The sequence below is a fragment of the Rhinatrema bivittatum genome, chromosome 3 (assembly GCF_901001135.1).
Source record: "Rhinatrema bivittatum chromosome 3, aRhiBiv1.1, whole genome shotgun sequence".
Lineage (NCBI taxonomy): Eukaryota > Metazoa > Chordata > Amphibia > Gymnophiona > Rhinatrematidae > Rhinatrema > Rhinatrema bivittatum.
Genome location: NC_042617.1, coordinates 368,239,637 through 368,252,055, shown reverse-complemented (window position 1 = coordinate 368,252,055; position 12,419 = coordinate 368,239,637). Strand labels below are relative to the sequence as shown.

At 40.4% G+C, this 12,419-nt stretch overlaps 1 protein-coding gene across 3 annotated transcripts in view; it reads left to right on the top strand.

The window, feature by feature from the left end:
* The window catches only part of LOC115087855 (cytochrome b5 reductase 4), a 248,272-nt gene that overhangs the window by 38,497 nt on the left and 197,356 nt on the right, over positions 1-12,419 (top strand). For all 3 annotated transcript variants that reach the window (XR_003855634.1, XM_029595499.1, XM_029595498.1), the window contains exon 3: positions 2,641-2,741. Coding sequence is in view for 2 of the 3 variants with exons in the window: in XM_029595499.1 (XP_029451359.1) it covers positions 2,641-2,741 (101 nt within the window). In the remaining variant the exon portion in view is untranslated. The remainder of the gene's footprint in view (positions 1-2,640; positions 2,742-12,419) is intronic.

Here is a 12,419-nt window from a genome sequence, read left to right as displayed (position 1 = left end):
GAAGGGCTGGTGTCACGGAGCAGGAGAGAGACCTTGGGGTGATAGTGTCTAACTATCTGAAGTCGGCAAAACAATGTGACACGGTGATAGCTAAAGCCAGAAGAATGCTGGGCTGCATAGAGAGAGAAATATCGAAAAGGGAAGTGATTATCCCCTTGTACAGGTCCTTGGTGAGGCCTCACCCTGGAGTACTGTGCTCAGTTCTGGAGACCGTATCTCCGAAGGGATAGAGACAGGATGGAGGTGGTCCAGAGAAGGGCGACCAAAAAGGTGGATGGTCTTCATCGAATGACTTATGAGGAGAGATTGAACAATCTAAATATCTACACCCTGGAGGAAAGGAGGAGCAGAGGTGATATGATACAGACATTCAGATACTTGAAAGGTTTTAATGATCTTAAGACAATGACAAACCTTTTCCATTGGAAAAAATTCAGCAGAACCAGGGGTCACGATTTGAAACGCCAGGGAGGAAGACTCAGAACCAGTGTCAAGAAGCATTTCTCACGGAGAGGGTGGTGGATGCCTGGAACGCCCTTCCGAAGGAAGTGGTGAAGACCAAAACTGTGAAGGACTTCAAAGGGGCATGGGATAAATACTGTGGATTCATAAAGTCTAGAGGATGTGAATGAAGAGAAGAGGCATGGGGATAGCTTGTGGGAATGACAGCTACTACCTGGAGATTAATACCCTTATTCAATAAACATACTCACTGTCATTGTGACTCCAGCATTGCTCTATGCTTCAACGGCAAGAGAAAATGTGGTAAAAAGGATTTGCATTCACAAAAAACCGGGGAGTAGCTTGCTTGTTGCGGCACTTAATACCCCAAAATAAATGTTTGATACCTCACTTTCAATGCATATCCAGCATAGCTCTCTGCTTCAACGGCAGGGGGTAAAGAGGAAAAGAGGATTTATATTCAGGCAACAACCAACAAGGACTGAATTATATAGTCCGTGTAAACAAATAATTATGGGTGTAGCTTGCTTGTTATGGCGGCTACTACCCCGAATCAATTAAACCTGATACTTCACTTGGAATACATATCCAGCGCAACTCACTGCTTCAACGGCAGGGGGAATAAAGAAAAGAGGAATTATATTCAAACAACAACCAACAAGGACTGAATGGCACAGGCTGGGTAAACAAATAAGCATGGGATTAGCTTGCTTATTGCAGCAGTTACTACCCCTAACCAATTAAGCTAGATACTTCACTTAGATGCAGCTCCAGCACTGCTTTCTACATCAATAGCGGGGGTGGAAGGTAACTAGAACCAAAAAGTTACTAATAAGGGCCAAGAGTAACAGATAAGTATGAGAAAAAAAAAGTGTGAAAGTTTGCTGGGATTCTCTGGCTGTGTGGCTACTTGGTTAGATTTTGTTTTATTCATAACCAATTGGCTATAATGTTTCATTTTACGTGTTGTGCTTTCTGTCTTATAGTTTTATTATTCTTTTTATCTTGTAGTCCACTCTGGGTTTAGAAGAGTTGCTATAAATCAAATAGCATGAACAGGGGTCTGGAAAGATGGCGGGTTATAAGTTTTGTTTTGTAAATAAATAAATGAATGTTACACTGAACTGACTGCGGGGCGTCCCGTGGTCAGCCTCACTCATCCACCTCTGGGCTCTCCATCATTGCTGTGGCAGGATGCCACCATGAACCTGATGCACGAACAACTCCCACTAATAAAGGCACTGCGGCAGGAACCAAACCACAGCGCCTTCTGATGACATCAGCCTGCCCGGACTATTTATCCTTCCCTTCACAGCTCCCTCTGCTGTACTTAGCTGCCTGCAATGCGTATTGCAAATCCAGCCCTGCTCCTCGCCTTGTCTCCTGCAAGTGACCCTGACCCCTGCTTTGGATACAGATGCCTCTTGACCTCCGCCTGCCCTGACCTTGGCCTGGTTATTGACGCCACCTGTCTGCTGTCCATGGGACTCTTGCCTAAGTTCTGCTGGCCTCTAAACCCAAAGGCTCAGCCTGTGAGAGAAGAGGCTGGTACAGGTGAAGCCCAGCTTCTGTCCCAGTCCGAGTGAGTCTGCCTACTGTGGGTGGGGACCCAGCTGGTTCGTCAGCCAGGCAGCGTCAATCTCATTACAGCTGAAGGGCTCACACTCCGTGACAATGAGGAGGTCATATAGAGCAAAAATTTGCTCTTGAGAATGCTTCTGAGTGAGCTAGTTAGCAACAAATAGTATTCAGGTTTCCTTGCGGAACTTTAGGCTCTAACTTAGCTTGTGGTTATGATTCAGATGAGTCCTAAGTACTGAGTTGGAGAGTTAATTTTATTGCTTGTAAAATGCAGGTGCTTTTTAAAGTTTCACTCAACAGATGCCTGTATCTTGAAGTTTCTGAATTCATGGGAATGTGTTGATCGAGTCTAATGATTTTAATAGATTTAGGTAGTGCCAACTTTTATAAACTGAGAAAAAAGACTTGTCATTGAACATGAATACAGTACTTTGCCAAGTTTGTATGGATTTACCATCCTGTAACAAAATTTATCTAAAAACCTTCTCATGACTTTACAAAATGTAACCTACCGTAAGTGGATTTCTTTTCTGAGTCTTTTCTTATCAGAAACAGTTTGAGACTTAATCTTTAAATTTTTGATGTTTTTGAATACAGGACTTGTGTATAACGTCACGCCATACATGGAGTATCATCCTGGAGGGGAAGATGAGCTGTTGAAGGCAGCAGGAGCAGATGGTACAGATCTTTTCGATCAGGTAAAATGCTGGTAACGGATTTGTTGTCAGACGTTCTGTTTGCATGGTTGTCTAAAAAGCCCATGCAATGGCTTCTGCTTATCAGTTGATTTGCCGACTTTCCTTCTCATTGAGATAATTTAGCAGCGATGTAGCTCCATAATTTTAAAGCAATTGCAGACAAGCTAGGTGCTCATTTTCTGAGAGCCTTTGTAACTAATCATTGGGACCCTAGTTGAAAATGCTTCAGTCTTTCGCTTACTATTCTGCCAACGGTCTTAATTTAAATTCCATGTAAATCCTCATCGTCAGTTATTTCATGCTTTTCCAACTAGAGAGCTCCGAGCATGATTGAAGAACTTAGGGTCTCCATTTAAACAAATACAATAGGTAAATACATCAAAAGGAAATTTCCCTGTCTTTCTTCTGGACCAGTCCTTTCTCATAGGAATTTCCTCCTCCTCCACAGCTGCCGAAGACCGAGGACATGCCTTCTTTTTCTTCCTGGTTACATCCAGCTATAAGGAAGGTGTGGCCTTGGGCAGTTGCCAATAGTTTCTGTCTCCAGCACTTGCGCATTGGCGAGGACAGGTCTCTAGTCAGCTTTCAGGGCCCTGTCAGCTTGGCTTAGTTGAGCCTGCTAGCTTCTAGGGCAACAGTTTCTAGGTGCTAATTCCTCTAGTGGAAGCTCCCAGAGAGATGAAAAAACACTTAGGAGTTTGGTTGAGTGGCCCTTGTAGGGGGTTCCCTTTCCTCTATTCCAGAGGATTTGGGATCCAGGGTGAGTTGTAGGGTAGGGGGCTGGACTTTCTCTCTCTCTCTTTTCCTTCCTCGCTCCTTTTTCTATCCGTCTTACAGGCTGATACAGTAAAAATTGCGGGAGAGCGGGCGAGTGCCCGCGCCACTCTCCTGTGTGAGCAATTAGGACCCACGATAAAAAGAGGCGCTAGGGACACCCTAGCGCCTCTTTTTTTGACAGGAGCGGCGGCTGTCAGCAAGTTTGACAGCCGTCGGTTCTCAAACCCGCTGACAGCCACGGGCTCGGAAATCGGACGCCGGCAAAATTGAGCGTCCGGTTTTCAAGCCGTGGGCCGATTATTATTATTTTTTTTTTTTGAATTTTAAATTATTTTTAACTTTTGGGACCTCCGACTTAATATCACCATGATACACCAGAGGGTGTACAGAAAAGCAGTTTTTACTGCTTTTCGGTACACTTTCCTGGCGCCGAGAGAAATTAATGCCTACCTTTGGGTAGGCGCTAATTTCTGAAAGTAAAATGTGCAGCTTGACTGCACATTTTACTTACTGAATTGTGTGGGAATAACTAATAGGGCCATTAACATGCATTTGCATGTTGCGGGTGCTATTCGTTTCGGGGGGGTTGGACGCATGTTTTCGACGCGCTATTACAGTGGAGTGCACTGTACTGTATCGGCCTGTTTGTGCTTGTGCTGAGGTGGCATAAAGTTTAAAAAAGAAAAGAGGATAAAGAAGTAATAAGAATTATTACAGAATTCAGCGCTAATGTCTATGTTCTGCAAGAGGGTAAGTTGTGAATCACTCTCTTCAGGGAGGGAGGGACAGTAGCCGAGTATAGTGCCAGCCGCAGCAGCCTTTTAAGGGGCTGTGGTAATCTTTCAAGCATGGAGGAGGCTTTAGGAAAGCCACAGCAGGCCTTGAAAGGCATTGACAGCCTTTAGAGGACTGAGATAGGTACTAATAAAGCCGTGGCAGCAGGAGTGCAGACTGTGCCAGTGATAACGGAGCTGTGAAAGGTTCAGAGGACCGGTGGAACTGTGGCCACACCAGCTTTAAGAGAACTGCATCTCAACTTATAGGGATTGGCAATAGCACCCAGCTGATTGTGGCAGTGAGGTAGGAGCAGTAATGGCTCCAAGGAGTTCCACGGTAGCTATCTTGTAGGTTGCCAGTTCCCTCTTGCACATTGGCAATAGCAAAAATAAACAAAACAAATTGAAATGAGGGGCCCACGGCATCAGCAAATAAACTGAGCTTTAATTCCTGGTTTCCCAAATTGATACCCCTAAACTCCTGCATCTCTCATAATTTTGTAGCTAACTGTTCTAGAGACAGCACATATAGTAAAGGGGAGAGGGGACAACCCTGTCTGGTGCCCTGCTGTATTGGAAATGAGGAGGATAACATGCCATTAACTTGAATTTGAACTGTTGCTGCTTCATAAAGCAGTCTTACCCAGCTTATAAAAATTTCAGAAAAAACACATTTTTAAAAAACATATATCATAAGTAAGACTAGTCAACAAGGTCAAAAGCTTTTGCCATTGGGTGTATTAGGATAGGCACCCTGCAATGTTAATACTGCTTTTAAGCTATTGGTGGTTGAACTACTATTTTTAACAAATCCTGTTTGATCAGAACCCACCAATTCTTGAATCAATCTGTTCAGTCTATTAGCCAAAACTGTTGCTAATATTTTGGTATCTTGGTTGAGAAGGGAAATTGGGCGGTACAATTCAGGAAGCAATGAGTCTTTGCCTGGTTTTGGCAATAATATTATTGTGGCCAAATTATGCCCTGTTTCGAGAGTACCCCGATCCCGTGCCAGAGAAAATATTTTCTTTTAGTGGAGTAACTACAATAGTGCCTTCATATTTTGTAAAATTCAGGTCCGAACTTGTCAGGGCCGGAGGTCTTGCCCACCTTCAAAGATTTAATAACTTCCAAAATTTATTGTTTGTGAATAAAGGTGTCTAAAGCCCTTCTTGCATCATCATTTAGGAAGTTACATATTTTTGAAAAAATTGAGCTTGATCAGTATGTTTACAAAATCCTTAGGGGCAGGTTTTTCTTCTTATGTGTGCGGGGTACATTTGTGCGCACTACCTGGCGCGACAAATGTACACCCGATTTTATAACATGTGTGCGCTGCTGCGCGCATGTTATAAAATCCAGGGTCGGCGCACGCAAGGGGGTGCACACTTGTGCGTACTGAGCCCAAGGGGAGCCCCGATGGCTTTTTTTAATTCCCCCCCCCCACCTTTGGGAGGCGTAACTTGCGCGCGCCAGCCACTGGCACAGCCAATGTGCCGGAGGACTCGGGCTCACCCCGGGACATACGCGCGTCCCGGGGCTTGCGCACGCTGCCTATGCAAAATAGGCTCGGCGCGTGCAGGGGTAGGTTTTTGGGGGTTACGTGTGTATATCACGCTCGTAACCCTTTGAAAATCTACCCCTTACTGTATAATTGTTCAAAAAAAGATATAAATTCCTTCATTATTCCTTCCGTGTCTATAATCAGAGTACCCCCATGGTTGCTCTTTGATTTAGTAATAATCTGTGTTTGGATGCTTTCAGTAAATTTGCTAACAGCTTTCCAGATTTGTTGCACCATTGAAAAAGTTTAAATTCATTTTTGTCTTGCTATCTAAAATTGCATTTAGTTCCTTCTTCACCGCTGCTAAACGTTGCTTATTTTCCACAGTTAGATCTGTGACATGGATTCTTTTTAGTGCTGCCAATTGTTTGTTGAGGAAAAATATTTTATTAGTCTGCAATTTTTTTTTCCAGCACAATAAGAAATAATATGCCCACTCAATACCGCTTTAGCAGCATTCCAATATGTCAATGCATTTTTATCAGGTGTGACATTCTCTAAACAATATTCCTTCCATTTGTTGATGAGGAATCTTTTAAAAGTATTATCATAATATAACCTAGATGAAAATCTCCATCCCACTTTGCCAATTTTAGTATCTGCAAATTCTAAAGTAAGTAACATGGCATAATCTGAATAGGGTACTTCTTGTATATCACTGTGTTCAATTTTATCAAACCATCTTTCTGTAATCAAAAAGTAATCCAGCCTGGAATAGCCATGATGAACATGAGAGTAAAAGGAATAATCCAAGTTTTGCATGAGTATTAAATGCCAAGAATCTACCAATCCTATTCCCTAGAAAGAAAGCCAATCCTAGTATCCTTTTTGCTTTTCCTGGGTTGTTTAGCAGGCTTACAGTCCTTTAAGGGGTTATCCGTAATATTGAAATCTCCCCCAATAATACAAACATAATCCTTCCAGTTTATAAATTTGGCTACTAAAGTAGCAAAACAACTGTGAAAGAATTTATTGGGTGCATACACATTCACCAGCATTACCTTTATATTGTATAATGTTTCAGGAACAATGTTATATAATGCCCATTCTCATCTGTAAATTGATGCCCAAAGATAAAAGACAAACTTTTGTTAATTAATATTGCAAACCCCCTCTGCCTAGATGAATAAGAACATAAGAAATTGCCATGCTGAGTAAGACCAAGGGTCCATCAAGCCCAGCATCCTAATTCCAAAAGAGGCCAAACCAGGCTACAAGAACTTGGCAAGTACCCAAACACTAAGAAGATCCCATGCTACTGATGCCAGTAATAGCAGAGGCCATTCCCTAGTCAACTTGATTAATAGCAGTTAATGGACTTCTCCTTCAAGAACTTATCCAAACCTTTTTTAAACCCAGCTACACTAACTGCACTAACCACATCCTCTGGCAACAAATTCCAGAGTTTAATTGTGCATTGAGTGAAAAAGAATTTTCTCTGATTAGTCTTAAATGTGCTACTTGCTAACTTCGTGGAGTGCCCAGTAGTCCTTCTATTATCCGAAAGTGTAAATAACCGATTTAAATCTACTCATGCAAGACCTCTCATGATTTTAAAGACCTCTATCATAGCCCCCTCAGCCATCTCTCTTCTCCAAGCTGAACAGCCCTAACATCTTCAGCCTCTCCTCATAGGGGAACTGTTCCATCCCCTTTATCATTTTGGTTGCCTTCTCTGTATCTTGTCCATCATAACTATATCTTTTTTTGAGATGAGGCGACCAGAATTGTACACAGTATACAAGGTGCGGTTTCACCATGGAGAGATACAGAGGCATTATGTCATTTTCCATTTTATTAACCATTCCCTTCCTAATAATTCCTAACATTCTGTTTGGTTTTTTGACTGCTGAAGCACACTGAGCCGACGATTTCAAAGTATTATCCACTATGATGCCTAGATCTTTTTCCTGGGTGGTAGCTCCTAATATGGAACCTAACATTGTGTAACTACAGCAAGGTTTATTTTTCCCTATATGCAACAACTGGCACTTGTCCACATTAAATTTCATCTGCCATTTGGATGCCCAATCTTCCAGTCTTGCAAGGTCCTCCTGTCATGTATCACAATCCGCTTGTGATTTAACTACTCTGAATAATTTTGTATCATTCGCACATTTGATAACCTCACTCATCGTATTCCTTTCCAGATAATTTATAAATATATTGAAAAGCACCGGTCCAAGTACAGATCCCTGAAGCACTCCACTGTTTACCTTTTTCCACTGATAAAATTGACCATTTAATCCTACTCTCTGTTTCCTGTCTTTTAACCAGTTTGTAATCCATGAAAGGTCATCGCCTCCTATCCCATGACTTTTTAGTTTTCTTAGAAGCCTCTCATGATCAACTTTGTCAAATGCCTTCTGAGAATCAAAATACACTACATCTACCTGTTCACCTTTATCCACATGTTTATTAAACATTGGCCACCCTCCAGTCTTCAGGTACAATGGGCGATTTTAATGGTAGGTCACAAATTTTAATTAATAGATCAGAAATGTCATTTTTGAGTTCCATTAGTACCCTAGGATGCATACTATCCAGTCCAGGTGATTTGCTACTCTTTAGTTTGTCAATCTGGCCTACTACATCTTCCAGGTTCACAGTGATTTGATTCAGTTCATCTGACTCATCACCCTTGATAACCATCTCTGGAACTGGTATCTCCTCATTAGTAAATACGGAAGCAAAGAATTCATTTAGTCTTTCTGTTATAGCCTTATCTTCCCCAAGGGCCCTTTAACCCCTCGGTCATCTAAAGGTCCAACAGACTCTCTCACAGGTTTCTTGCTTCGGATATATTTTAAAAAGTTTTTATTATGAGTTTTTGCCTCTACGGCCAACTTCATTTCAAATTCTCTCTTCTCCTGCCTTATCAATGTTTTACACTTAACTTGACAATGCTTATGCTTTTTCCTATTTTCTTCAGTGACCAATCCAATCCCTGTGCATCTTATCATGTTCTGAATCAAGTGAGTTTCTTGAAGAAAAGCTACATCCATTTTGAATTTCTTCAATTCCGTTAGAACTTCTTTTTGTGTTTTATAGGTGAGTGCAGACCATCTACATTCAGGGATCTAAGATTTATTATTACCATGACATTTTCTCAATGTATGATGAGAAATCTCAATGTGAGACCCCCCAGCTAGGTCCCCCACCATGAGAAACTCACACCCATCAAATCTCTGTGAAAAACAATAACAGGTACTGTATAAAAAATCCGCTCCTGCATTATTTTCTCCAATCATCAACATACAATCACATTCACACCATTAACCACAAAGGTCCTTGCTCCATAGTCCCATCCTATATAGGCCATCTCCCTGGTCGTAGAGGAACAATGACTGTCAGCATCAAGATTATTCCTTTTTCAGCATTTACTGCTCTTTCCCTAGTCAATCCTGGAGACCTTCCATATACCTTGAAGAACTATTCAAAATTCACAAATGAAGAACTCAAACCCAAATTATTTTTGTTGCAGGAGCACAATATAGACCAAAAACAGCAGCTTAACTAAAATAATGCTTTCTTAGAAACCAAACTCAAATATCGCCAGCATGCTGCCTGCATTGATGATGCAGATGAAATTGTCTGCGCCCTCCAAGTACTGCCAAAAATTCACAATCCCAACATTAGAAATGCTTTACTTCAGGGAAAAGCAAGAAAATAAAACAAGTTCTTTCAATTCCCTATTCACATTCAACTCAAAAGGTAGCCAGAACTCTTTTTGGTTTCAGTCGAGTTTCTTTCATTCTCCCAGCTCTATTATGAAAGTCAGCTCCTCTGTGTCTACACATTCTTTGAGGTTAACTGTATAATTGATGGTAAGAACATAGATAAATTAACCGCATCGAAGTGCTATGTATAGTTCTTTATCCCAACAAGAAAGACATTTTACTATAGATAAAAATGGAGAAGAGAAAAAACAAAAGAGCTTTTATTCCCCAGCACATGTAGTAACAGCAGGCATTCTGCTTGGCCAGAATTAATTTTCTCTCACTCTTCCAGCTGTGCTATAAAGTCTGTGCCTCTTTGTCTGAACAAATAACTTTAGACTCTCCTTTTTGATATACTTTGAAACGAGCTGGGAACTATAGTGAAAATTTAGTACCCATGTTGTACAATGGAGTGAGCTCCCTCCTGGCCGCCATTATTTTTGAGGAAAAATCTGGGAAAATTAAGATGATCTTATTGTTATACAATAGTTTGCTCTTCTGAAAAGTGGCTAGAATCCATTCTTTGTCTGTAAAGTTCAGAAATTTCACAATTTGGCGTGGTTTACCACTTGGTTGACCCAACTAGCTGATGTGCGCACTTCACTAAAATCTTTCTTATATGCTCACACCTAATGCACCCAGTAGTCATACTTTGCAAAAATTCAGAAGGCCATTCATTTGTAATGTTCAGAGACTCCCACAATATGTAAATTATTTCTACGGCTCCTGTTTTCTAATTTGTCGAGCTTTTCAGCAAAGTTTTTATTTTGAGCAGTTAAATTAGCCACTATACGGCCGATAGTTTCAAAACGAACCTCAAGCACCATTACCTTTTCGTTCACCTCTGATATTAAGGTGCTATGGGAATCAAATTTTTCCTTGAGATCATCAACCGATGTTTGTAGCTTTTTGAGTTGATCCGTGACTGCTGCTGATACTGCCTTTGTTAGATCTCTAATTATGGCTTAATTTAGGCTTTCTGAAATTGTCGTGGGTTCAGACGCCATTTCTTTCATCTGTGGTAGGCCCCATTTTCTCCATCTCAGTTCTTTTCGGGCATGTGGACATGTCTTCGTTTTAAGTGGTAAACAAAATTGTCCATGTAGTCAAAAAGCAATAGCTTGTGCGATGTAGTAGGATTTCTCTGAGGGATCCAAGGGAGCAAGTGGTGCATGCTTCCTACTCTGACATCATTGCCGGAAGCTCCACAAGCTTTTATTTTAACTTAATTTGGTTATGGAAGGTCTTTGCTCTTTGGACTTAACAAATATTGGCTGCAGGCATTCAGCTCCTTAAAAATGCTGCGGCCAGATTAGTTACGAACTGCCAGAAGAGAGACCACATTACACCAATTCTTTTGCAACTTCATAAGCTGCAAGTAAATCAGCAAATTAAATTCAAAATTTTAGTCCTTGTTTTCAAATGAAAGGGAAGGCCATTCTTTCTTGGCTAATTAAATTTCGATATACCAACCTTTTTGATGCTTATGGTGTTTAGACAACCTTCTGCTGGTTGTGCCTTCTTTTAAAGCCTTGTGTCTGGCTGCATTCTCGCTAATTGGTACTATATTATGGAATACATTGCTCTGTGATCCATGACTTATTTCAGATATTAAGATTTTCTGTAAAAAAATTAAAAGCTTTCTTATTTCAGGAACCCCTTTCTAATGGATGTTTTTTATATCACTATACTGTTTTTGAATTATTTTCTGTTTTTTTTTAATGTATTTGTGATTTTGTTACATGCTAAATTTTTAATGTATATGTTGTATTGTTAACTTATTAAAATGATAATTTCGGTAAAGTGATCTACAAGAATTTTTAAATAAATATATAATTGAAACAATAAAGGTGAATTTTAAAAACCTGGTGCATAACTGAACTGAACTTTTCAACCTTTTTACTTAGGTATACACTGCTCCTAGCTTATTTCTCGCTTCTGGCTACTTTTTTAAAATATACAAGCACTAACTTCTGCTTACTAACTGCCTTACTGATAGACTATTTAAAAATACAAACAGTCTAACTTATGTTTATTTGCTGCGTTACTGACTATTAAAAGCACAAACACACAATCACACTAAATAATATTCCCAAATAGTTAAATTTGCCCCAATACTTTTAAAAAAGAAATGTCCCAAGCAAAAACTTACCGATTCCTTTCAGCCACCAGCAAGGTGATCCTCTCCTCTCAGTGTGATCTGACACTAACAGTGTTTCGGCAGTGGCTACCTTCATCAGGGGTTTCATATCTGCTTAAAAAATAAATAAATAAAAATAAAAATCAGGTTGTCCAAAATATATTTTAATATAAACAAACATCTTACTGTGAATTGGACTGTGTGTGATAGGGTCTTCTACCAAACGTGCAAAATGGCTACACCAAACATCTGTTTATATGCAAAATAACTAAGGCTAGATAACCAATAAAAAGCCACAAAGTTGCAACACAAGCAATACATCACACAAAATGCTGGAAAATATTTTACAAAAAAATAACAAAGAAGCTGAATTTCTTAAAAAAACAAAAAAACCCCCAACCCTCCAAAAAACCCCAAAATCCAATCCCTTAGGCAAGACACTTTACCCTTGTAAAATTCCTCCACTTATGCGGTAGAGGCGGCATTTAGGTGTCCATATAAAATTGTACACACATGTATGCGCATGTATGTTATAAAATGGCGGTGTTTTCTGGTATGAGATGGTAATCGCGCGTACATGTATGCCTGCGCCCCAGTGTCAGTTACCTTCCCTGTTTGTACCTGAGGCAATGAAGGGTAAAGTTCCTAACCCGCTTAGATTATTTCACTCTTTTGCCCCTTGCTAGCCCTAACCCTTAAAAT